This window comes from Parus major, chromosome 3 (genome assembly GCF_001522545.3).
Source record: "Parus major isolate Abel chromosome 3, Parus_major1.1, whole genome shotgun sequence".
Lineage (NCBI taxonomy): Eukaryota > Metazoa > Chordata > Aves > Passeriformes > Paridae > Parus > Parus major.
The window spans coordinates 8,653,630-8,680,423 of NC_031770.1; the positions used below are offsets into that span (position 1 = coordinate 8,653,630).

At 41.7% G+C, this 26,794-nt stretch overlaps 1 protein-coding gene across 1 annotated transcript in view; it reads right to left on the reverse strand.

Annotated features, from left to right (window-relative positions):
• Window positions 1-26,794, reverse strand: part of MEIS1 (Meis homeobox 1) — a 104,283-nt gene that overhangs the window by 11,845 nt on the left and 65,644 nt on the right. Inside the window, exon 8 of the mRNA XM_015620408.1 lies at window positions 11,255-11,331. Coding sequence (XP_015475894.1) covers window positions 11,255-11,331 — 77 coding nt within the window. The remainder of the gene's footprint in view (window positions 1-11,254; window positions 11,332-26,794) is intronic.

The following is a 26,794-nucleotide window of genomic DNA, read 5'->3' on the forward strand; positions in this document are numbered from 1 at the left end:
TAATATCTAAACTAACCCTACCCTGTGTCAATTTAAAGCTACCCCTCCAGTACCTCTCCTCAGTACCAGCCCCATGGAACAAAGTGCAGATGTGGTGAGCAGTTGGGGTAGCAGTGAGCCTGGTGGTGGCCTGTCCTCTGGACACAGAAGGGATGCTTGGTGGCTTTCTGTTGAGCTGGGACCCTCAAGCTCCTGGCCCTGCTTCTCCCTTGGCCCCAAGCTCCCTTAGCCCCATCTCCCTGCAGGGCTCACAGCTGTGAGTCTTCCTAGAAGAAAGCTGGGCAGCAAACAATTCCAGTCTCGCAAAATGTTGCCTGTTCCCCAGCAGGATGGAGCTAAGGCCTATTTCTATTTGTTTGGCTAGTTCTGAATGAAAATTACAGAAGGGAGGGACTTGCTAGGGAGGAGTGAAGAGCCAGTGAGCCTGGGGAAGGGCTCCCTGGAGATATGCCTACCTGTTCTGCCCATCTCCTGTGCTCCTCTACATCACAGGTGAGATGTTGTTGGCCTTTCTGGTATGCTCTCCTCTCCTCCTCCTCCTCCCCTCCCTGCCATATATTCCCCTCAGAAAAGCTTAGCCAACATGGAACACTTCCAGTGAAAATCCAGATCCAGCATCCAGGCGTCTTCCCGATGATGCCAGGGAGTCAGAGCAGTGTTGCAGGTCTTGGCTGCACTGGGGAGAACTCTCAGCAACCTCATTCCCTGACACCACAATTCCCTCGGGGTGCAAAGCAGATGTAAACTCGCCCTCAGCAGCCAGATGATGTAAGGGGAAATCTTTACATGGCAAAGCGCCAGCGGAGCTGACCTCCCGTCTCTTCCCTGCTCCTAAATCCCAGCGCAGCTGTACTTTGCTGATCTCCATGTGCCACAATTAGCCTTTAAGGAATATGGCAAGGATTCATGTAGTAGAGCAGCACTAAGGCTGCTCTAACTCCTGCCTGGGACAGCACTGGCCCCCACAAAGCACTGTGGTTGGGTACACAACATGCTGGCAGACAAAATCTTGCCTCCCACAAAAACACTTGTAACAGAGGGTGTGCAGGCTCTGTGAGAGCTTTGACAGCAGCCCAGACTGAGATGCACATCTCCCAGCTTGGTGTTTTTGCACAGCTTTGAGAAGGGTCTGAACATCACATTCCCATCTGATCCTTCAGGAGAACTTCACTGGACTCTGTAACTTGGGTCCTGATCTGGTGCACACCAGCAGCGCAACCCAGCAGCTTTTCTTCAACAGATCACGTCAAACCAACAAACTAAGCCACATTTGATGGCAGGGATTAAGCTGGGAATGGGTGGGAGCTGATAATAAAATACTGTCTATTTCTTTGAAAACATTCCTCCCTATTTCAGCAATTTAATGTCCTCTATCTACTCAGCATAACCTCTTTTTTAGAGGAATGTAGAGCTTGTGAGAAGAGCTTGCATGATCTCTGAACTTTTTCATGTCATACAAGTGTTCTAAACACAGGGGGTCCACCTTGAGGTACGAGGTTTTTCCATACATCAGATTGTGAGCCTTGTCCAAACAGTGTTTTCTCTGTTTTTCCCCACTCCACATACAGCACAGAGAGCTGGAAGCTGTGCCTTTGTCCTCTGGCCCAAGCAGAAGAAGAGAGGTTGCTACCGCATCTGGCTGCTGGTTTAAATATGTTCCCACTCACTGGAGGGTGTGAGAAAGGACCTGTCCATGCTCCTGGCTGAATCCCTTCATCCTCCTCATCCCCAAAAGGCAATGAAGGACTATGGAGTAACTCCACACCCCACAGCAGCTCCTGCAGCCTGCAGGAAAAGGAGAAGCAAGCCCAGGGTGGACAAACTAAAACTCGTTTGACAAGTGTCTTTGGGAGAAAACACTCTCAGGGCCCCCAGAGAGAAAATATACTGAAGTCCTACATGGGACCTGTGTTTTGCACTTGAAATTGGCTTTGACATCATTCTGGTCTATAGCCCAAGACACTGGTTTGAGGTGTTGAGGGAAGATTTATTCCTGTGGTTGTGTCTTCCCCACCACAATCAAGACAACAAATACAGGCACATTGATGTGTTTTGTGTGATGTGGGCACCTGAAAAACTGGTTTGAATTCTTTTTTCCTTTTTTTTTCCTCTCCCCAGAAACCACAAAAGATACAACTCTGAGTCACAGCCGACCTGAAAAACAGCCCCACACTTCTGAACAAACTCCCCGTGCCCCAAGACATTCCACTTCAAAACATTGTTTTCTAACCACTACTAATAGCCTACTTTGTAATCTACTTTATCTAAACATAATTTCCCATTAAGTGAAGTGATTCATTTTGCTTATAATCCTACTACTGACAGCATTTTATTCAGGGCAGAAGAAAAGACACCCTCGGAAAACAACACCAACAAAACACACAGAGGGAACACAGAGGAATGTCAAAGATTAAAAGAATTTGTGAGACCAGGGGACAGAGAAAACTTATGGATCAGCCCCCAGATGGTACAAACCACCTTTATAACTCAGGTGGGAAGTCAGACATCTCTGAAATAAATCTGAATTCAAAAGCAGCTATTGGTACCGAGCTTTATCCTTAGCCAAAAAAGACACAAGGACTACAGTGCCTGGACAAGGGAAAAAAAATAACCCATGAAACTGTTACATGACCTAGATTTCATTGAACAACTGTGGAAGCAATTTTTTTTCAGCATCTGCTGCCACTTCCTTTATTTTTGAAAAGTCAAAGAAAAGGCAGAATCCTGGTTGGTGCTAAGGCTGGTGTAGCCAGCCATGCATCACTTACACCAAAATCATTCCAGGGTAGGCAGGGCAAAACACACGCCCTCAAAAACACATGCCCCTCTGGCTGTGTCTAGTTTTTGAGAAGAGAAAATTGATCTAACCAAGAAAAAGGCAACATTCTCCCCGTTTTTACTATTTCAGGCTGAGTTTTGAAGCAGGCAGTTTGCTTTACACAGGTGCAGCCTGGAGCAAGCGTCTGATTTAAGTGTGAGAGAGGGTCTCTGAGGGCACCCTTCTCCCTCCACGTGTTGGTGTTTCAGTTTGTGATGGTTAATCACTCTACACCAATCTCAGCAACTGTTGACATAAAATAGGTGGAGATCAGGTCTGTGCAAGCACAAAATACCAGAAAGGCAAACTATATGTAAACACACTTCAGATAGCTAAGACAAAAATAGACCAAAGCCTGACTTGCAAAGCAATGACAAGCCATTACTCTCCCCTTCTTTTTTTTTTTCCTTCATATATTGAGGGCATGCAATTTTTGTTTAATATATATCAAGGATATCACTGGTACTAAAAAGAAACCAAGACCTGAGAATCTGTATTTACAGAGACAGTGCAAAGCTCTCCCCTTGCTTCCAATGCAGCATTTCCACAACACAATCTGTCCTCAATGGGCATTTTTTCAAAGCCCAACTCTTATTTTGAGATGGTTCACTCCTGAATCTCAGTATTTTTAAATAAGAAGAAGCAAGCAAAGCATTCTGACCCCTACCCTAATCCTGCAGAGAGCAAAGCTAGAGCAGGAGAGGAGAAAAGAACAAGTGGTAAATGTTTGCATGGTACTATTTCATCTTATTTCCCTGGCACCTGACATCACATTTGTTACAGAACATTAATGCACCAACTGAAAAAAAAAAAAAAGTTTGTTGAGTACAAGACCACCCCAGAAGAAGGAAAACAGTTTTTGTCTTGGCTGCATATTAACCTTTTGCTAGCCAGGACTATTGGCAGGTAAATTCTGTTTGCACTGTCTGATGCTCTGCAGTGGGAACCAACCTTACTTGACCAAAAAAAAATCTGTGTGACTGAAACAACACCAGGTTTTGGGGTTTTTTTTTGCTCAGTGCTCAGGATGTCACTAATTAGTCTGTTAGGTAGCACAAAATTATTTCACATTTGCTTTTGAAATAAACAGTGTTTCCTTTGCTGGTTTTTCCCAGTCTGAATCCAGGAACTGGGAACTCTGAATCCAGACCATGGGTTTGAAACATCTTTCCTTGGTGCTCCTGAGTGGGATGACCCACGTTTTGGGACAGTTTTGGGAGTGTGGAGACTGACAGGACTGGACTGAACAAGAAACCCAGGGTCTATTAAGTCTCCATCTGTTGTTCCATCTGAAATCCTGGAGACCAAGAGGAGCATTTCCCCAAGAAAACTCTTTGCTCGTCTCCTCTGAGCACCTAACCCCTTTGGAAAAACACCCATGGCAAAACCATACCACTACTCCTTAAATGGACCCACCAAACCCAAACCCCACATGTTTGAAACAATGTGCTGTACTTGTAAATGGCTTTACTGGACTAAAAAAGGAAATTCCAGCCTAAAATCTGGTGATCCGACAGTACCTGATGGCTCTACATTCACAGCTCTTCCCCCTGTAAGCTATTTGCTCAGCTTTTCTAATAATACTTGGACTGCCTGGCAGCTCTCCAGGGCTGTCTAAGGCAATATGCAAGCTAAACATTATTTTTTCATCTGATTTCAATATTTTCTTATGAGTAACTACACAGGATTTTACCTAGTGAGTATTCCTGATTGCTGTAATTTAAGAACAGAGAAATAGACTACAGATGTAATATTATTATTACGATTGGCATTCAAGGTGAAAGGCATAACAATTAGCTAAGACTTAGTGAAAACATAAATGCAAAAATCTGCTTGAAAAATCCGGCACATGGTACGTTTAGAACAGCTAATTTACCGCACACATTCTGAGCTGCTCCAACTATGTAACAATTCACCCAGCGAGATACTTTTAAAAATAGTTTTCTTGGTGTTTTGAGGGGGTTTTCTTGGAGGGGGATGATTTTCATACAGCAAACACCTACTGTCTAATTCTTTTGATTATCAAACAATATTTATTTGTCAAACCCAAAACATATATTCTTTCTTATTCCTGTTTTTTTCCTGCTTTTGCACGTATTCCCATTAATGAAACAGTGTTTAAATAACAACTATACATATTCTAGAATCACACAGAGGAGAAGAGTAAATTTTCTCCAAAATCTGAAGGTTAAGCTCATATTGCTGAAGTTGAGAGAATAATTTGTAAATGTTTTAACATTTACAAGTAAATAAGTACTTGCATTTACTGTATCTGATTACTGAGAAAAGTATTTGTTATGTTCTTACACAGATTCAAATTGCATCTTGACCTTTTCTCGTTTAATCTGTTTACTGCAACAAAAGCAGTAATAGATACATCTGAAAATAAGCAGATATTTTATTCTCCAAGGACTAAAAATCCCTGCGTGCGATGTGCTCGGCAAACCGAGTATCTTCCCTGTTTATTGTAATCTACAATTTGGTAGGCAACAGGGGTGAAAATCCAACCCTGCATATAAGACCAGCACCTGCTTTTGCTATGCTCCCTCCCTGCTGGCCTCCTCCCCCACTTACACCCTAAAAATAGTGCTTAAGTGGGACTAAAGTGGTGCGCTGGTCATGTGCTGGCCTTTTGCTCAGGGCGAATATCACCCTCAGTGAAGGAATTGAGCAAAGATGATGACTACACTAAATGCCCAGCCCCAGGAAGGAGCTGTTCCATCCCCTCCAGGGATCTGGAATGGGGCTGAACACATGGGAAACAGCAGACAAGGTTATCAGCTGGATTTGGGGGTGTTTGGGTGTGCTTCAGATGCACCAAACCCCTGGTATTGGTATGATATAAAAACCGCTGAGGGGAAAGCGGGGCCTGGGACTGCTTCCCAAAAAGTGGAGAGTTCTGCAGCCACTCCTCTTTCCCCTGCCCCTTTGTGGAGGGGCAGGCAGGGGCTTTCTGCATCTGCCCCATCTGCACCTGGTCCCATCTGCACGTCTCCATCTGCATCTCCCAGTCTGCATTCCCCCATCTGTTCCATCCATAACGCCACCATCTGCAAGCCAGGACGAGCAGATGGAAAGGACACCCTTCCCAGTGCTGCTCCCCATTCATTGCTGGGTTCTGAGGAGCACTTCCCCGTGAGAAGTGCAGGATCCTCCTGTCCCCACCACGCCACCCTGCCTGCCCATGCCATGGCAAAGCGCTTCCTCCCCTGCCCCACACAACTACTGCAGCGAAGCTCTGCCACTAGTCTTACCCACGAGAAAAGAAATGGAGGCAGAAGGAAACTTCCTGCTGGAGGAGAGTTGTGAGAGGACTAAAAGAGTAATAAATTATCTCTGTGTGTCTATGCTGTGAGCTGGCTGTGCTACACACAGTAAGGTGGTCAGGTGTTCCTATCCCAAGTCCATCTCTGATTTTCCACACTTATCTTTGTGATGGTCTTGCAGCCTTTCTGAAATGTCTTTCTTACAAGGTTTCCGTAAAATCCACTTCATCTGACTCCAAGAATAAGATTAGGGAATTTTTTTTTATTATATTATTTGATATTTTTTTCCAATATGTTTGGTTGGGGTTTGTTTTGAGTTTTTTTGCAAGCCTAGGAAATAATATATAAAACTGACATTTAAAGAAGCCAAGAATAAAAAAATCAAGAAATCAAGAGTTAGGACACCATATTACTAGAGTAATATGCACCCTAGTCTTTGATGTACTTCATTATAGCTCAGTCACCAGCTCATGCTACCATTTTTGATAGGGCTGAATGCCTCAAGCATCCCAATGACAATTATGTCTGTTATAAGAACAGGCCAGGGCATTATAAAATAAAAAAAATCTATTTCTACAGGTAATGAATGAACTTTGACAAAGTTGAATGACTAAGGCAGGAAGAAAAGCAACCCAGTCCTGGTTCATACAGCCAAATGCTGCACTGGAGAAGAGGATTCAGCTCTGCTGCTTCCTTGGACTGATTGAGAGCTACTGGGCAAATCACTGAACCCAGAACTTTCACCATAAGTTACTGATTTCTCACTTCTCCATACCCAACGGGGGGCATTGGCAATGTAAGACACCAAGACACTCAGAGTTTCTATGAAACATGAAGTTTCAATGATTGTTGGACCCAAAATGTGAAAAAATTGCTGTAATTCTGAGTCACTTCACAGTACCAGATCAACCCAAAACTTGTGACTGTTCTGGACTTGGACCTCTACGAGCCTCACCTCTTCCCCTATAAACCAGGACAACTCTTTTCCTTCTCTTTGCAGGGTAACTGTAAAAATACCATGCAGACCCACCACCCTGTATGCATATATACACACGTGGAGGTCAGGGAAGGACTTGGGTATTACAGCAGTAAGTGCCATAGGAAAGCCCAGCAGTAATTATTAATTCCATCTTCAAGCAGGGTTTGAATGCAGCTCAACAAACGAAGCACGGAAGAATGAGGGCAAGATAAAATATTGACTAGCTGCTCCAGCATTGTCTGGGCTGTGCCCTACATAGCACAAGGGTATTTGGAAAAAGCAGAATGGAAACACCTAATAAAGGCTGGAGCTTTAAGGATTTGAATTCTCAATTTTTTATTTTTTTTTTGATCATTTTGATGCAGTTGGATGCTACACTATTTAGAGAGACAGTCACGTACAGACATGCACATATAGGGAGGTTATATAGGCACATTATTCTACAAGTATACAAACATCTATCTGTGTGCACCAAGACTTTTCTAAAACATAAACAAGCATCTGACACCTAATGCAGCCCTTGATTAGAATTGTTCTCTCTTCTTCATAGACTACTGCCAGTAATTATTTACCATTAGCACTTAATGGGAAGGGATTCAGCTGGGATGTAGTAAACAAGAAAACCATATAGATTGTTCAATATAGCCTGACTGGCTGTCACAGCTGAGGTAGGAAGTGATTGGATCACACCTGGATATTTCAATTCATTGTTTTTATCACTTGGGAAAAGCACCTTATTAACCTGTACCTGTTCAGGTCTCCACTGTGTCCATACAGGCATCACACAAGTGCCCCTTCTTGTTCATATTAGTGTGCTTGGAACCCTAAACTGCTGTGGGGTTAAACAACTGACATGACAGAGACCTGAAGGGTTCATCTGGACTAAAGACATTTGAACTCTGCTCTCTTCCTACCTTCCACAGATTTATTTTTATTTTGCAACAGGGTAAGGGCTCCCTCTCCCCACAACAGAAACATCTGACTGAGGCAAAAAGATGGTCCTGGAAGGTAATCCTGGTGATTCACAGGCAAAGTTTCATGTGGGGGAAAAAAAAAAGGAAAAATCCTCTGTCTGGATTATTTCATTACATTCAAAAAAAAAAGTAAAACAACCCAATGAAAAGGGTCATGGTAAAGGGACTGTGGTATTTTTAAAGACATGTGCCCTTTCACAGATATATTTTCTGGCACATTTCACATCATCATGCAATTCCTGTGACTCCTCCACCATCAACAGGGGTTATGTGCATCAGCCTGGGGAGCCCCCACACCAGGGCAGTCCATATGTGAAAATCAACAATTTTTTCATTACAGCAGAGAACTGAAGTATGCAACCAGCACATACTGAAAAGGCATTCAAAATATGACAAAAAAAATCTGTTTAAATGCTCTCAAATTTGCAGAAAACAAATGCTCTCTTCACTGACTGGTTTGTGGCAAACTTCTAATTCCAGCCAGAAAATCCAGCATTCCCAGTCCGGGCTAACGACCATGCTACCAGACATGAGTTTATGTTTTTCATGCACATTTCATGTATTCCCACATGCTGTGTTGCTGCCAATAATTTATGACTGATCTGCACCCAGCCTGCCCTTCAGCATTTTATTTAATCTCTGCAACAGTGATTTACAATGACTCATCATTAATACAAAAATGTACATGTGTGTTAACAAGTTTGGAAGAATCTAAGGAGGAAGGCAAATTTTTTTGTGAGTTGTGGCTGAATGACTTATGAGCCTGCTTAAGAAAGGCACAACTAACCAGAAATTATATGTTAGCTCTTCCCTGCAGCAAAACATTTAGGTAGGAAGAGTTTCTTCTGCACATTGCCTTAGAAGAAAAGGGATCCAGCAAAATGTTTGAGAAGGTTGCTCCATAGCCCCCAGGATTTGGGAGGGGATGAGTAGCTCACTGGTCACTCATGGCTGGGTGTTCCCCATGCAACCTGCACACTCAGCAAGGGTTTCACAGTCTCCTTGCTCCTTAGCTTTACAAAAAGCAGGGCCTGGATTGCCATATTTTGGCATCTCTGCCCACCACCTGTGATTTAAGAAAGCCCCACTGCCTGTATAGCGTTAAATCCTTGTGCCTCAGGGGAGAGAAGGGGAATTGTCTCAATAATTTATACAATTGTAACACCAGAGCAGAATTACTGAACTAGCTCAAGCAGAGGAAGTCTGCCCTACATCCACAAGACTTCAGTTATAATGTATTTTGACCTCCTTTTATTTTTTTTCCCTTGCACATAAGGAACTTGTAAGAACACACCTGACACAGAGCCAAAGTGAAAACTCCTCACATTCGAGGAGAGATGGGTACTGAAAAACACCCTTGAAAAAAAACAAAAAGAAAACCTACTGAAGGTCACTCTGGAGAAATTCCACCAGTTTTAGCTGAATCCATCCTACATTCATCATCTTGAAAAATTTCTTTTGAGGGAGCATCCCGAACTGATGCATCTGTCCATGTTGAATCCTGCATTCCCAGACCTCGCAGAAGCAACACACCCATTCTCCACCCCATCCTTAAATGAGACCCTGATGAGTGAGACAGCTTCTCAGTGGGCCAAAGCAACCATTGTTAAACTGAAGGACAGCCATATAAATTAGGGTAACACCTGGATGAAGGCTGGAGGATGTAAAGTTGAAGCAAACACTAATTTTTTTCTGGCTGAGCCAAAACAGCGTGGGTTAGACTACCTTAGAACACGTAAATGTTATGTTTTGTGCCTTTTATTCCTCCATTTTAAAGTAAGTATGTCGGAAGCATACTTCATATACACTAAGTATTTGGTATTTTCCTTTATTCAGCATCTTAAAGGGCTTCAAAAAATTGATCTCCCAGGGCTGCTGTGGGGTCACAGAAATTGATAACCCTTACAAGCTATGCTTATGTGAGCCCGCCTGCGTCTCCCAGATAGTGCACTTTGTAAATTAATCCTCCAAAGGCAAATATATTGTAAGTAGCTTGTTATCTCTAAAGTACTAAATTGAAGAATACATGGGATTATATTGACAGAAATTACATTTTCTGTAATGGGGTTTAATATATCTGAAATCTCTCCCATAGGCTCCTACGCTCTCTAAGAGAGGAGGGTTTGTTAATGTAGGTGCAATGGACATCAAGACCAAATTTATTCACTAAAATGGATTAGGCCATGTAATCAGAGCTTCAGTAATATTAATCTCTGACACTTATTGAACAGGAAAGAAAAAAAAAAGAAACAACTTTTGTCTGCAAACTGGCATTCCTCCCTCCCTTTTCCCCAGCAGGCTTGCTGTTTGCCTTGGCCATTTTCTGGGTATTACTTCAAAGAGGATAAAGTTTCCCATCATAAACACTAATCTAAAAATATTAGGACAATTAATTAGATACACTTAGTTTTACAAGGTATTAGATTGCAATACACTTCAAGTATGACACTTGTTCTGGGATAGTGGGAGGAACCCACATTTTGATACAGTATCAAAGGGTAATAAATCAAACTTTTTTTTTAAAGAGGTTTGCTGCTTATGATGCTTAAATTACGAGTAATTTTCAGTGGTTGCCTTCAGCACACCCTGAACAGTTAGCAACCCAAAATCCACTGCAGAAACAGCACAGATCCCAATTCCTTCAAACAAATCCCTACCATAACAGAGCAAGGGCTCCACCAACCCTGAGCTGGAGCAAATAAATAAAATTGCTCCATACTGTAGTTCAGCAGCAAAAAACCAGATTGTCCTCAAAGTCTATTCATAAACTGGATTTTGAAAACAAACTGATAAAGAGATACAAGGATGTCAGTCAAAAATAAAAAACCCTCTAACTACACTGTAAAAAGCATGACAGCAGCCCCAATTAACAATATGCTCAGCAGAAATGGGACCAATTGTCCCTTTTATGCCCCAAACATCTGAACCTCTTCCAAGACCAATGTTCTGCAAATGGATGTGCCTTCCTATTGAAGAACAGATATCCCCAGCCAGAAAGAGGACTGGTGTCAAATGTGAATACACTGAGATCTGCCTCAATGAAATACAGTAGCAAACCTCATACTTTCTACACCTGAAACCACTCACCTGGTTATATCCCTTTTGTACCAATAAACTGTTGGAGAAGGGAACAAGGGCAAAGTGTGTCCCCAAAATCACAAAGGAATAGCCAGAGGGTGCCAGTGGCCATATAGAAACACCAAGGAAAATTACTTACCAGTTGTTCACTTGAAGTATAGTGAGCCCTGTGTCTTGTGCCAACTGCTTTTTCTGCTCTTCTGAAGGGTAAGGGTGCTATAAGACACCAAAATAAAACAAACATTTAAAACAATGTGCTTTTTTGTCCTACTTTTTAATTTAAATTAAAAAAAAAAACAACAAACCAAACCGAAACAGAAGCGTGACATCTATTACTGAAAGGTGAAAATGCTGAGGTGTGTCACTCTTTTATAATTATTAATGGGCTACTACATCACTTAATTAATGGCAGTAAAAGACAAGCCAATTATAAAGATTAGTGAAGTGGAGAAATAACTGCTTAGGATACTGACAGTACCTTGATACTTGAGAAGGATATTTGTTGCATTAGCTGAAAATTTTTTGTAGTTGTCTCAAATGACTGATTAGAGTCAAAGAATCTATCTTTTTTCCTCTTTTTTTCAGTTTTTAACAGAACAACAAAGAATGTGATAAAGCACTTCTCTGTAAAATTAAAACACACTGATGTTTTCTGAGATAGTGAAGACAAAACTTGCCAGTGCCCCAAAATAATTTGCAAATAAGATCAGCATCCTGAACATAAACAAATGCCTGTGTTTTGAACACAGGCCAACACAAGGTCAACAATCAGCACATTTTTGCCTGACATTAGCATAGCTGTGCAGTGCTAATCCTAAGAGACAGAAAATAAATACTCCTTTAATTGAAGATAATGTTATAATTCAATCATAAGTTTCTTGTGAGAACTTGATTTGCTTTCTCAGAAAATTCGCTTCTGCATGAATACAGATTGCTTAATAAATCAACAGCAAAAACCACAACCAAGTCTGAAATGTAGAAATATCATTTCTGTCCTTCCCATCTATGCAAAAATGTCAATGCCCCAAAAGGAAATGGCCAAATATTGCAAATGTAATGGTATCAAGGAAAAAGTCCTGTTTGGAGGAACTGGTTCAGCTCCTAACCTGGATGCCTGAGTCTCAGTATATATCTGATTCAGACCTGGGCTGCTGCAAGGTGCTTAACAGCATTTCAATAAAGATAATTTGATATAAATGATTAGTCCTATCCCAACACCATTTAGCAGTTGATTGTCACAAAGCATTTACTGTTACACATTCATCCCTTTTTTCCCCCCAATTATTCCCTTATTCTCTGCATGTATTCTTCAGTGTAATATTACACGAGACATAAACTGAAACCTTGTAAAGCATAAGAATTTAAAACCTCATAAAATTCCACAATCTTACTGGTATTATAGCTACTTAGCAGTTTTTTTACATATTCTTGTAAACAGCATAGTCTGACTTCTCGTGGGTTTGTTACATGCAAGTATAACCTCACATTACCAAACAGGGATTTTTGTTGTAACTCCACCAACTTCTCCTAACTCAACACATCCATTTCAAAGCCCACTGCCATGACCACCAGCTCCATAAGAGACTTTTTATCTTTTTTCACCCAAAAAATGTTGAGGAATTTTCAATTCTTTTAAAAGTAGTTCTCTTGACAGGAAGCCCAGAGATGACCTGCACACCTGTAAACCATCCCTTGCATTTTCTGCCTGAAACAGCTCCAGAATTGTAAAGTGAAAAACAGAGGGAAGGGGGTTTGACTTCTTTTTTATGGGAAATTTGCGTTTTACACCTGCAAAAACACAGCATGTATTTTACCCTCTGCCTTCTACACACATTTCATCCACAACAGTCATACTTATGTCCATCTATCTGAACACAACATTTTTCTTCTCCTCAACAAAAAAAACCCCTTCCAAACCCTACAGAGATGATTTGTAACATTTTCATCTTTACAGCTTACTTCTCGTTTCATTACTTTGCTATCAAGCGAGGACAGAATTATTCCTTTTTTTTTTTCTTATTTTGCTTTGCCACCTTACATGTGATCTAATTTTAAGTAATTGAACAAACTGTGTCTAATTTCATGCAGCAAGCAATAATTACTAGACAGCCTCTAGCTATTGGAATTGAGAAGTCTGTCTCCATTAAGCAATTTTCAATTGTTCTGGATATTTTTTTTTTAAATAGACAAGACTGGATAAAATTAGCCATCAGAATAATATTGTCACTCTAAAAATAATTGCTTTAAAAGTCCCAAACTACAAATTCCTCAAATTGTGGTATGTCTAAGGTCATCTGATTATATTTTTTTTTTCATATCCTAGTACAGCATAAACTTTTAATTTCATGATAAATCTGTAATTGCCATAATCACATGACAGCCTGGGATTTCACACAGCTAATCCCTCTTAGCTGAAGGGTCACAATGCGGCAGGCTTTTTAACTACGATTCCGTGTGGTTTAAAGTAATCTTAAACACTAAGCAACGTTATTATATAAGCTTTCTGTGGATCATAGTTCCTTTGTAGGCTAAAAATAAAATAAAATAATAGAAATGACAAAGAATCAGCGTGCCACAGGCTAGGTTGCTATAAAAACATTCAAAGCCTTGTTGCATTCCCACCCACAGGGCTTGGAAGGCCTGTGCTAGGGGCAAAGGCAGACATCACATTGCAACAGAGAGAAAGAGGGAAACACTGACAACTGCCATTTTATGAAGAAATAGGAAATTCAGTCAAAACTGCTGATGTTGGTCTTTGCTCCACCTACAGAAGAATGACCAGTGTCTTCTGAAAACTTTCTAATGGCTGTTTGAAGGAATATAGACAAGTGCACATAGATATGGAAATATATATTGGTGTGTTTAGATTATATTCACATGAATATGTATAAAACATATCTTAGTCAAATGGTTAAGTTAAAGGTAGTCTTGCAAGGAGGGCAAAGTTGGATTTGATCCTTATGGGTCCCTTCCAATTTGAGATAGTCTATAATTTTACTAAATATATAAATAATACAGGTAAGAATAACCAGAAAAAACTGCAGTGACTCCAGCTGACAAGTCCACCTATCACTCTGGATCACTTTGGGATATCAAGGCAAACTGTTCAATAAACAGTGACTTGAGACCTTTACTTTGTTGTGTACATTAGCTCCTACCATTATCTCTTAAAAGCTTAATTATTTGCAAACAATTGATCAAGATGGGAATTGGAGAAAAGAGACACCGGACCACCGGGAGAGCTGCAATGCATTAGGAGAGCAAACAGAATTACCTTTAGGTCTTATAATCAGAATTAACGATTGGGACCTTATGCAGGGCAGCATGAGAAGCTGTAACACTCATGCTGGACTGTTTTCCATTTGATCTGCATTAACACCTCGAGTGAAAGCCATAAAACAGTGATTACAGATGGGAAGGCTGACCCTCCTTCCCAGAACCAGCCCAGCTTGTGTATACTGGAAGACTGCAGACAGGCTCTCTTGCCAAGGCCAGAGGAAAAAGGGTAAATCCAAGGGGAAAAGCAAGTAGGAAGCAGTCAGGTTAAAAACAAACAGACAAAAAACAAAAAACCCAACGAAAACAAGAAAGGGGCATTTAAAGAAATAAGGCTGACAACAGATAAGGGCTCAGAATTTGGCTCTGATATTTTCTGATCAAGCCTGCTGCTGCTACAGAGCTATAGAGCAGCATCCACTGAATGATATGAGACCTTGTGCTTTTCCCTTTCCATAAATCCAGCACTGAAATGTGGATTGTTTGGCACCATTAATGTGTTTTTGAGGCTCTGTGGTATTACTTTTAATAATGACTTAGTACAGAAAGTGATTGCTTAATAACACCATCAAAGTCTGCATGCAAATGAAAATTATCCCTGGGGGATTTGCCCAGGGTAATATGAACAGTTAAGGAACATTTGAAAAGGTAAAAATAACTATGCAAAATATGAGTCAGAGCAGTCATTTTAGCAGTAACAAAGAAATCAAAGTGACAGAGAGAAAAATTTAACTTTCCATCATATTTTCTCATCACTGTTTTATGAATGGTATTTAGAGAGCAGTGGTCTTAATAAAAGCCCATTTTTTAATGCAGTTTGAGAGCATTTTTAGCAAAACAATTAGATTTTTTATTTTTTTTATCACCTTTGACTACAGATGGTGGGTAAAGTCTCCATTAGGTACAGATGGAAAGCATCCAAGGCTGTCTCTTAATGCTACACCTTGTCCAAATGTACTCCTTTCCTCAAATTTTCCACCCCAGGCAGCAAATGCTGGATGCCAGGGCAGCGACAGACTTTATCTTATCTGTAAAGCATCAATAGCACTCCCTCCCCTCCTCCTCTGCGACAGCAGTGCATCATAATGCTGCCAGAAAAATGGGAAAACAATCCTGCCCTGCTCACCCCCCAGGTTACCAATTCCTCACGGCACCAAACCGGCTCAACACCGGGGCTGCCCACCAGCTCTACTACGGCAGCGAGGCACAAGCAATCCCCAAGAGAAAGAGGCTGCATGTTCTGTTTGGAGGAGGCTGTGGCAACCCTCCAGCGCTGCCCTTATCGTGGCAGTGCTGGGAGAACCATTTTGGAAGCCCTTTTATCCCCTTCCTCCAGCCCTCTGCCTCCCCCAGAGCTCAGCAGCAAGGTGAGATGACCTTGAGCTAAACTCCGGTAAGTGATGAAGAGAAATCACCCCCTTAAAATTTATGCCCCAGGAGTGTTTATTAACTGTTTTCTAACATCAAAATAAAAAAACCCAAATTTTAAAAAATCCCAACACTGTGATTTTCTTGTTTCTGAAGGGAAACCCAGCCTAACTCAGTATCCAGAATAAAGCCCAAGGATCAGCCCTCCAGTGACAAACTGTACATTGACTTAATGCTGAACTCTAAATTCTTGCTTTACCCAAACTTGTCCAGGGTTAGATAAGGTGGCAGCACAGCCATTTGGGTCTCTCCCCTTTTCCCGTGTTCCTTCTGGTTTGCATTTGATCTGTTTACATTAACGATCAAGTTGATCTACAAGAAATTACTATTTTTTATTTAATATACATAATGCTTTCCTATTGTCTCTCAGCTTTATGAATTAGTTTTACTGTTGCAGTGAATGCTTTTTTTGTCTCCTGACTGCACATTATCAAAGGGACACTTTGTGCCTTCCATTTGCATTACAAAAGCGGTGCATGGTGTAGTCTAAGAACAGAGCTTGAATTTATAGCAGTTGAGTCCTAGATCCTCACACGTTCTGGCCTCCTAAAGAATAACGGGGGTTTCTGCACTCAGAAAGTGGCCAAAAAATGGTTGGATCACTATCCATAAAGTCATAAGACTGCAACCTCCTTTCTTCATCAGCCACCGGCATGTTGAGAGGGAGTGAAAAAGAGAACGTGTGGAGCCCCCTTGCCTATTTTGCAGGCTGCCTGAATAGGTTTATAGACCATCCCTGTGACCTGCTTTATATTCAGGCAAGGCTGTAAAAAGTTGCCAAGTTGAGGTGACCTGGCAGGGAGGGGGGGAGAAGAAAAAAGTTCAACTCGGAAGCTGCAAACTCGATCCTGTTTATCCCATGGGATTGGCTTGCACATTGGAGGAAATACTAAAACACTGAGAAGGAAGTTGTTTTATTAGAAATGCATCTCTGAGGCTGGGAGGAAAAAAAAAAGCCTGTGCAAAGTTTGCACAGTCTTTTCCTTGGCTGAGAGTAGTGAGTCAGCCTGATAATGCTATTGAAGTGTGAGCTGGCTTTGGCATTTCAAGCTCCTCGTTGCTTTTTCAGCACAGCAAGAAAACATAGTCCATATGACACGGTCATGCTGCAGACAAAGCCAGCTTTTTCCTCTTTCAAAAGAAAATATTTCCTCAACTTATTGTAATAGTTTAATATCCCCGCAGTAAGGCCTTTTTTGTAACGTAACTGTTAATAAATCCTGGTGCTGCCAGAGTTATTGAACTGCAAACGATGAACACAAAATCAACAGATGAGCTTGGTCCTCTAAAGTCAAAAAAGCATCAAAATAGGCAGTGTGACTAGATGCTGCATCACTTTGACTCGCCTGTATCCCTGTGGCAAGGCCAATAAGCTGCTGCTTTGGGCTTCTGCATCAGCCCTTTCCTATGAGATGGGCTCTGAGACACTGCCTATCGCTGCCCTTACAAAAGGGTTTGCAGGCTGCTTTGGCAACCCTGCCAAAAAATAAAAGGTGAGGAAAGGAGGCAGAATCTGACTCTCCTAAGGCAAATGCAGGGTGTAAAAGACAGAGCCAATAACCCAGAAATTTTAAAATCTGAACGTGTGTTCACAGCCAACCTGATTAAACAGGGGCTAGGGTGGTTTTGCAGGCAGAGGGGGGGAGGAGACATTTCCTTTGTGGGGGTTTACAAGGAGGGAAAAGAAGTACTGGCAACAGCGACCCTTTTTAATGAAGAAGTTATGCTGGGGTAAAAAAAAAAAAAGCTTCTCCTTTTTTCCCATTTGCCCTTTTGTAAATAATTTTCTTGCAAGAGTTGTCTGTGAACAAGTTTTGGCACTCACTAACATAAATATCCTTTCCAAGGCTGATGGAGAGACATGGTATGGCTTGGGATGCGCTGCCAATACTTCTCTGGTGGCCCCATCAAATTACTCATAATGTGAGCACTCATTAAGGAAAAAAAGTTCAGATCATCCCTTGCACAGGATATTACAGAAGTCAGAAAATGGAAAAACCTTTTAACTCATCTAATCCATCTCCTGGCTGCTACAATATTATTCCTTCCATACCATATATTATTACCCACCGCCTTTTCCAGTTGAGCTTTAGCTAGTCCAAGCAATGGTGCTTCTGCTATTTCCTTTTGGAGACACTCTGATAGACCTCAGTGTCTGGAGTTTACTCTGGCTCCTACTGGTTTTCAGTTCAAGCTGAGTCTATGCAGACACTCCCACACCATACCCGGGTAATTGAGTGGTGCTTTTCCCATGCTAAACATTCCTTTGGTGCCTGTATGTATGTGCACACAGAAACACACACACACACAGCCTGTACATACACATTAATACACTTAAGAAGGGATTTTTTACTCTAGGACCAAGATTATTTGTGCTAATATGGCGTGGGTGATGTGCTTTTACATCCTCTGCCATTTTTCTTTATTATTGTTATTAATTATTGTTTTCCTTTCACAGCCTAAAACTAACCAAGGACAGGGAAATTAAAAGAAAAATTGCATCCAAAAGATTAGTGAAATTCTCTTCAGTGCAGCACACAGCCAAAAAACCATGAAGCACTACAGCCAAGTGACACCAAAGGAGCTGAGGAAATGCATCACCTGACTGCAACCGCCTTAGAGCTAAAATTCACAGCCTTGAAACCCAGCTTTTCAGTTAAGCCAACATCTTTATCGGGCAGCTGTGAAAAGGCAGGAAGGCAAACCCCAGCCTTCCCTAGGTGAGCAGCTTTTGGGAAGGAAGAAAAAAATAGCACGGGCACGCCAAAGGAAATCCCGACTACCTGATAACTCCGTAAAAGCACTGCTGTTGTTTTTAGAGCCAGCCTAAGACAGATTAGCCCAGGTAAATATCTTCTAACCAGAAGCCTTTTCTCAGCAATAAGTCACTGTCCTTATCTACCTCAAATGACTTTCTAAACAGGTGGGCTCGGAAATAACTCTACAATCTCTGGGAAACTCCAGTGCCAGCAGTTGTAATCCCAGAGAGTTAAACTGAAAGCTCTTATTTGTGCTTTTTCCTCTTTTTCCCAGGCTGTCTTCAGTACATTGGGAGCTCCCTCTGTAAGTGAGGGATAAAAAGACTTCCCTACACCTCCATCCCCTACTCTACATACCTGTGTGATCAGGTTGATGGAGGGCTACTGTATTCAGCCAGATCCCTACTATGGACCTCAGGCTTTTGGATGGAGCAGGAGCTTTAAGGAGGTTTCCCAAAGTGGTGCCACCCTTAAGGAGCAGCCACCAAGCAAACTGGGAAGTCTCCTGCCTGAACTCCTTTTTTTCATGGAGGGACCAAGCCATCATATGAAGAGAGTTCAAGGCAACCAACACATTGAGGTGCCAATGGTTCAACACCAAGATGAGGGGGGGTTACATTCTATTTTACATTTTCTATTTGAAAACAAAAAAAACAAAAAAGAAAACTACCACCGAGGAAGGAAATGAAAAGATAAAGCTGCTATTTTGCAATGCTGCTTTGTTGGCATGGAAAGTCCTTGAACAGATGCCCTGTCCACCATTAAATATTCACAACATATCCTTGTAAAAGAATAAAGACCACTCAACTTATAAGCAAAATCACAATGTGTTCTTCATGAAAAAAAAAAGAAAAAAAAAAGAGAAAGATGCATTTAAAGATCTTTAAAAAAAAAAATAAAGAAGGAGGGAAAAGAAAAAACAACAACAACAAAAAAAAACAAGCCAGGAAAACACCACTGTTCTCTGAAGAAGCAGAGACTCTTGGAAGTAGTGCGCATTCTCTGGCGTTAATTTTCCCACTTAAATTACAGTGATGCTGTAGCCTCATCTCATTAGAGATCATTGTCCCCAGTAGACAGTTGTGTTTATGGGGGATTCTTGCTGTTCCACACCTGCTGCTCAGGTTGCTACGTGATAAAGCCTGCATACAAACAGCAGTCTTGAGGTTGCTGGACTGCAACTGATGAGCCCAGGCTAATTCAGGGGTGATTATGTAGTTTACTGGACCACTAAACCTCTTTAAGCTTGTAATTACTGCCTATTTGAGTAAAGAACATTGAAAAGCAATTCACTGCATCATGCCTGCCACAGCTGGAAGCAGGCTGCCAGCAGTCTGCGGGGACATTAAAATCTACAGGGACTGGGATTCGAGCTGTGCTCGTAGGCACTGACGGCTGCACAGCCAAGTGCGTTCACATTCCAGCTCACCTTTTCTGACCAGGCCTGCTATTAAAGGTGCAATGAAAACTATAGAAAAGCAATAAAGATGACAAATAACGGGACATAATTGAAAGAACTGCATTTTAATGACTCTCCCCCTCTTCCCTCTCCCCTTATATTGGCTAAAAAAAATTAAGCCTTTTTGTCATGACAAGAGAAGGGAAAGAAAAGGCCTTTTGCAAAAGGGGAAGTGCATGTGTTTCTGTTTTGAAGTTGGGGGTTTCCCTCATGAGTCAAAGGTTTAGAAAGAGTTAGTTTATTTGTAAAGTGAATGCACAGTAAGTCCTTTTATGTATTTGGCAGAAATGATAATGCAGTGGCATCTTAATCCCTGAATCTTCATTAAATCCCCTCACTGAGCCTTCATGAAACCCTCCAAGAGAATCCCAGCCCTAAACCACCACTCAGAAAAAGAACTCCAGCCCGTGCAGCATCACAGCAGTCCTTACTATCAAGACAAGATTGTGGGTTTCTTTTAATAATAAACAAATACTATTTATTAGGCAAATTCTATTTGCCTTTTGTGTTCTGACCCACTCTAACCTTCCTTTTCAAGTCTGCCCCTGCAGCTCTCAATGAGGAGGAAGCTATTAAAAAGGGCACCATGTTTTTTTGCATAATTAGCAGTTTTGGGAACAGAGTCCAGGGGAAGAAGAGCAGATCAAATGGGACCTATGACACAGGCAGAAAGGTTGGTAATAGGTATTTTTACAAGTGAGTAAACAAAGGTCTGGAGAGGATTGCTCCAGCAGAGCCGGAGAACAGCACTGGCAAAACCAGAGGGATGTCACCACTGAGCCCCAGCACAGCTTGGCATGGCTGGGAGCTCCACCCAGCTCCAGGCAGTGCCTGCCCCAGGGCTCCAGCTGAAGAGGCAGGTCCTCAGAGCCCTCCCATCCTCCAGCCACTCCACAACTATCCCTGCTATTAGACTGCCGTGTGTGAGGTCCAGCAATGGGCCTAACGAGCTGCCCGATTAACTAACTGCATGAAATGGGCTTTAAAGCCTCCTAGGACATTTGGAGATGCAGAATTCATCAGTGTCATTTCCCTGCCCAGCTAATAACTGCCACGGCTGCCTGGGAGGATGGGGTGTGGGAAAAGGCAAAAATAAACAAGCAAAATAAAATAAACCATTGCTATTGATACAATTAACCCTGGACTGATGGAAATTAACGAGATGGGGCCTCTTTTTCTTCTCATCTAATAAATTGCCTTGTTTTAAAAAACATGGACATGCCATCTGTAGTACTAATCTCACATGTATCTAGAAAGGGAAAGTGGGAAAAAACCCCATACATACACGAGGATGCTACTGTGAACAAACATCAGCTTTTAAAGGAGAATGTAAAAGCTTTCAGGAAGTTTATTCTTAAAAAGCATGTAAATTCCCAGTCACAACCATCCTCCAACTAACCCCATCCAAGCTCCAAAGAGCCACAGGCTTGTGTGTTATCCAGCTATCACTCTTATTAATATTCATTAGGCAGGGCTACTTGCATTTTCATAAGCTGTGAAGGTGGCAAAAGAAACAATCAGAATTCTTTAACACACAGGCATTATCAATTCAACATCTGCCAAAGAAGAGTGCATACAGATCTGAGGTTGAAATTCAAATGCAATTTACCTGGGCTAGAGCTGGGCTTCACTTTCCAGCACCCAACCAGCTATTTCAGGCACTCTCATTTTATCCATCCCAGCTTTTACCTCCCCCTAAGTCCAATCCCCATTATTTTTACCTTTAAAATGAGAGTCCCTCATAAATTCCCTCCTTCATTCCTTAGGTCTAATGAGTTCTGTTAAAATAACCCAAGTTCAGTGCAATCGCATATATGAATAATACAGACAAGTTTTAACTCAGTAAACTTGACTAAGCAATTCTGCTTTCTGGCTGGAGAATTTGTTTATCTACACCCATTTAGTGTGTGAAATCCCTTAAACTTGCTTCAGGGTACAGGCCAGTACAGAAATCCACTTTCTGACCAGCCTGGCCCTAAACTTCAGCTCCGAGAGATGAACTGAGAAGTCTCCAAAAGAAAACAACTGCTTTATGTTCCCAACTTAGCAAAGAAGCAAGTCTGATAATGCTAACCAATTTCAGAATAAAGCAGATACATGTTCCCAGGATGATACCTTCATGCACAAGAACATGCACTAAAAAGAGTGTGATTTAGATATCCTGAGAGTTGGGAAAAGGCACATGACAATTCTCCAAATCTCCAGATTCAACCCTAAATTAACATGTATTTGCCCACAAATTCACTATGCATTGATTCTCATCCTTATAAAAACACCATTAAAAAGGCTTGGACCAGGATGTGACTCTTCCTTCTTGGAAAACTTCTTGGACCAAGAGGACCCCCTCATAAAAAAAAAATCTTTCCCCCCAAATTCAATGCAGGTTTCATCCAATTTCAATCCAATTTCATTTGGATTTCAAAAGCCTCCAAAGACCAAACTGTATCCTCCCTGACAGAGGGCTGGTGGAACCAAGCATTGCACTTTAGTGGAAATCTGGGTGGTGTGAGGCATTTCCCAGGGGCTGGCATTTGCCAACACCTGGGGATGAGCCCTGAAATGGCAAACCTGTCTTCACCTGTGTAACTTTAAATCTGGCACTTAGCTGCAGTGAACATGGCCAAGCATGGTCTGCCTAAGGGATGTCCTGAGCTTTGTCAGGTGAGACTCTGGGTGGGCATCTCCTATGGGATGGTGAATGGATGAGGCCAGGACAGAGGTTTTTGGAAAGGACCTTCTAAAAATCCAAACAGACTCAGCTATAAGCAGTCAATGCCCACCCCATGTCCAGCCTGAACATCCCTTTCTTGACTGGTCTCTTTCAAGGTCTGAGCACATCAAAGCACCACACAAATACAGATGTCTTCACAGAAATGAGCATAATAGAGACAATCCACATTTTGGAAGCAAAAGCATGGAGATGGCGTGTTGCCTTCAGCACATTTAAGGTGTGATGGCCATTAACAATTCACAAGAACAGTAACAAGATATAATCAATTAATCTTTTCAATTCAAGCTCAAAACTCCACTTCTGCTTTCCCCTCCTTTCTGAACAAAACTCATTTATTTTAGAAAGACCTAAATTAAAGTAGTTAAAGACCAAAAAAATGTCACCACTAACAAGTTACAAAGTAAGAAAGAGCAACCAGGCACATTTGATCTTGTTCTATACAGGAACCTTTCTAAGATGACTGCTCCAATTAAAAAAAAAAAGTTGAATTTATCATTTTGATGATAGGAGATTATGAACTTTACTATTATATGCATATATTTTGTTTAATGGCTTAGTTTATTTTAATAACAAAGAGAAACTAGATCCTTACAGATGAAAGCTTTATTTCATGGCTTCAGTACAACTGGGATTTTTAAAATCTGTGATGTTAACCAAAATGTGATAATGGATGTTCTCAAGGGCCCTATTTTGTAGCATTTTATGCAGAGCCAAACTGTATGCAAGACATTACAAACATAATGTTTAGCCTTATTTTAAGAAAGTAGAACTGACTCCAGTGTCAGAGGCCCTTGTAATTGTTTTCCATCTGCTTCTCATGCCTCTGAACTTGTGCTGCAAAGTCTGGCCGCAAAAGTGCTGTGACAGAGGCATTAGCTCTCTGAAGGATTTTTATGAAATTATACTGAAAGGCACCATTTGTAGGATTTTGGCTGGAAGGGGACAGGAGTGATTGCCACACAACTATTTTATCTACAGCACCCTCGCCTTGAAGGGCCTGTTGACATCCAGAAGAAGAGAGACACAAAAACCGCTCTAGAAAAAAGGGTGCTAGCTCTGCTACCATTTTTATGTCATTTACTTCCGAAGATCATCAGAAACACCTCATCAAACTTGATCACACTCTCAATGCTTCTGAAGAACTTCTCATCTATTCTGCTTCCTTTTATTCTCCCCTTAGTAGATTGAAAGCAGTTGCTTCAGACGACGGCGGCACTCGTGCGTGTGCAGCACCAAGGATGCTCTTCTTTAATACGTTCTATACGTGTACATAAATCTTTACGTGTGCAGAGGTGTGCAAACACGTCTGGGGGTCGACGGAGTTTTGCCAACCATGCCCTCCACCCCTAAAAGCAGGGACCCACTGCTTTTTTTTGGGAAGGCAGCCCAAGATGGCAGCTCATGATTAATGGCTGTATCATCCCTGGCTCGGTGGCGGCGAGGCCCCGGGTCTAATCTGCCAAACAACCCCTTCGTCTGCAGCCGATCAGCAGATGCAAGCACATAGGCCCTGTCAGCTTGACATATCATTCCTACGACAATGTCAACGAGTATTAATGTTCAATTATCTGTCCTAGAAATAACCCTCGCCTTTATGCATTGTGTAACTGGGCGCATGGCACTGCGGTAATCCGAACGACAAGGGCAGAGATGCCCGCGCTCACCCGCTCACTGTGAGCTGGCTTCCCAACATCGCGATGACATTGCCTTGCGGTAGCGCGTGGACGCCTTCCCCCTCTCCTTCCTCTCCCTGCTTGGGGTTTGCTGGTTTGTTTTTTGGTTTTTTTTTTATGGAAGGCATGTTGCAAAGACCCTTCTCCTCTTTGCATGTATGCTGCCCATCAGCATGCCAAGATACACTTAGAAATGGCATATTTTGATTTCACACCCATGCAGAACCACGAGGACTTTTCTCATTTACTTTCATGGAGAGCCAGAAGTTGTCCATCACCTGGCAGCCTCTCTTATGTCCCCTGCCTGTGTGTATATATATTATATGTACATATATATCTCATTTGCCATCAAACACAAATGCCAACAGCATCTTCCTCCAGGGCTGCATCAAGATGAATTCAACCCTCAACTGCAGGGCTGGAGCAATTTGGGCAAGTGAAATATTACAGGTTCCTTTAGTTAAAGCAATTTTAAAGTAAGACCCCCAAAGGAGAGAGAATTTGAAGAATAAACTCAAGTTTATTCCTGGAATATTTTTTTTTAACTACTGCTCAAATATTAATATTATAGATCACGCTAAATTCAAATAGCACTCTAGGAGGAAAAAAAAAAAACCAAACTTACCAAATACTTTTTTCTTTTAAATCAGAATTAGGGTCAAATTCCCAATTGTTTGAATAGTCTGTGACAGAGTTTGCATAATTTCTCTTTTTGTTGTTGTTACTATGGCACAGCTTCCTTGAACTAACATTCAAAGGTTATCGGCTCTAAGTTATGCTTGCTAAGTCTCCTTATACAACTCACAATCAGAGGGAGGGAGTGGGAGGAAGCAGTGTGATAACCAGTGCCAGCTTTGAGATAAAGCCCTCCACCTAATCTCTGTTTATTTAGACAACCATCTGACCGCAGCACCGGGCATAAAAACAAACCAGGTGTATGGCTAAGGGAATTTCTCCCCCCCCTTACCGTGATTGCATTATACTTTTTGGGTAAAGGAAAGCAGAGCCTCTTTCTTTTTTTAAGATTACTTCAAAAATTTAAATAAACCCAAAGTTTGAGGTTTTCATGTTTGGATTCACTTGGCTGGATGGGTTTTTTTTTTTGCTTTGTTTTGTAGGAAGGGAAGGTAATGGTAACAAAAGCACTTTCTATTCCACGCTTTTTTATTTCTTGAGGTTTTGGAGGAAAAAAATTTAACATATCACATTTACAAAAAGACAAAAAATTTGGTTCCCACTTTGAATTATGTTCCACTGGAGGTGATTCAGGATGTTTGGAATAAATACAAATATCATGGGACCAAACTGGAGTAAACTGAGCAGTGTTTTAAATGTATTTCCCTAAGGAGCTGACAGAGAGTTGGGCACTCAACACATCTCTGCTGCATCAGTGCTGAAACTGCTTTTTCCAAGTGCCAAGACAGAAAAGCTCCTGCAGGTCAGGCTATGAGAAGCAGTAAGGTGTCTGGCCGAAGGATAACTGAGCCTCCCTCCAGCTTCAGCAGCAATATTAAACAGTGGTGGGGAGCTTGCATGTTGGCTGATGGCTCTATTTCTCCTGCCATGTAAGCCCAAGGCTGCCTCCAACATACTCAAACTCCGTTTTCCCCCTTTTTACCCCTCTGTTAATTCTCCTCACTGTTTACTCAATCATTTTAGGTAGGGGGAAGTGATGAATATTGCTGAGTGCCAGTTTTTATGGTGCAAGATGAACAACCCCAAGGAGCAACTTACACTGAGTCCCAGGCTCCTGTCAGCTCTATAATTGATGATGTTTTCACTGTAAGGGGTGGGGACTGGGACACATTAAGGCTCAATAGGGGAAGTAAATGGAGTGAATTGACTCAGCAACTCTGCCTTTTACCACAGCTTCTAATAAGGATAAACTGATTACTGCCAAATGTACTTTAACATCACAGGGAGGGGAGGGAAAATAAATCGATCTGCTCAAAGGAAATAAATGCCATACCATAAGTTTTTTTAGAAGTGAACTTTTATATGCAGAAGCCTAGAAGCATCTTGGCAGTATGCTGCTGCTTCTTTCCGGGTTGCCATTTGCCACTAAACCAAAAATGAATTTGCAGCCTTAAAACCTTAAAGGTGAACTCAGCAAAAAGATCTCTACAAAGCCAAGTTATCATTTTTGTACCTTCACTCTCAAATGACTTGGATAACAAAGAGGAGCATGGCAATGCTCACACTGTATTTCAAATGCAAGACTTCATGTCAGCATCTTTTTACAGCAACTGAGAGACCGGATGCTCCAGTTCTGCGCCAGGCAGTAGGGAAGGCAAGCAGGCGGCAGCCCAAGTTGCCAGGGGTGACTATGGAGCTGACAAGCCCGGGATCCAGC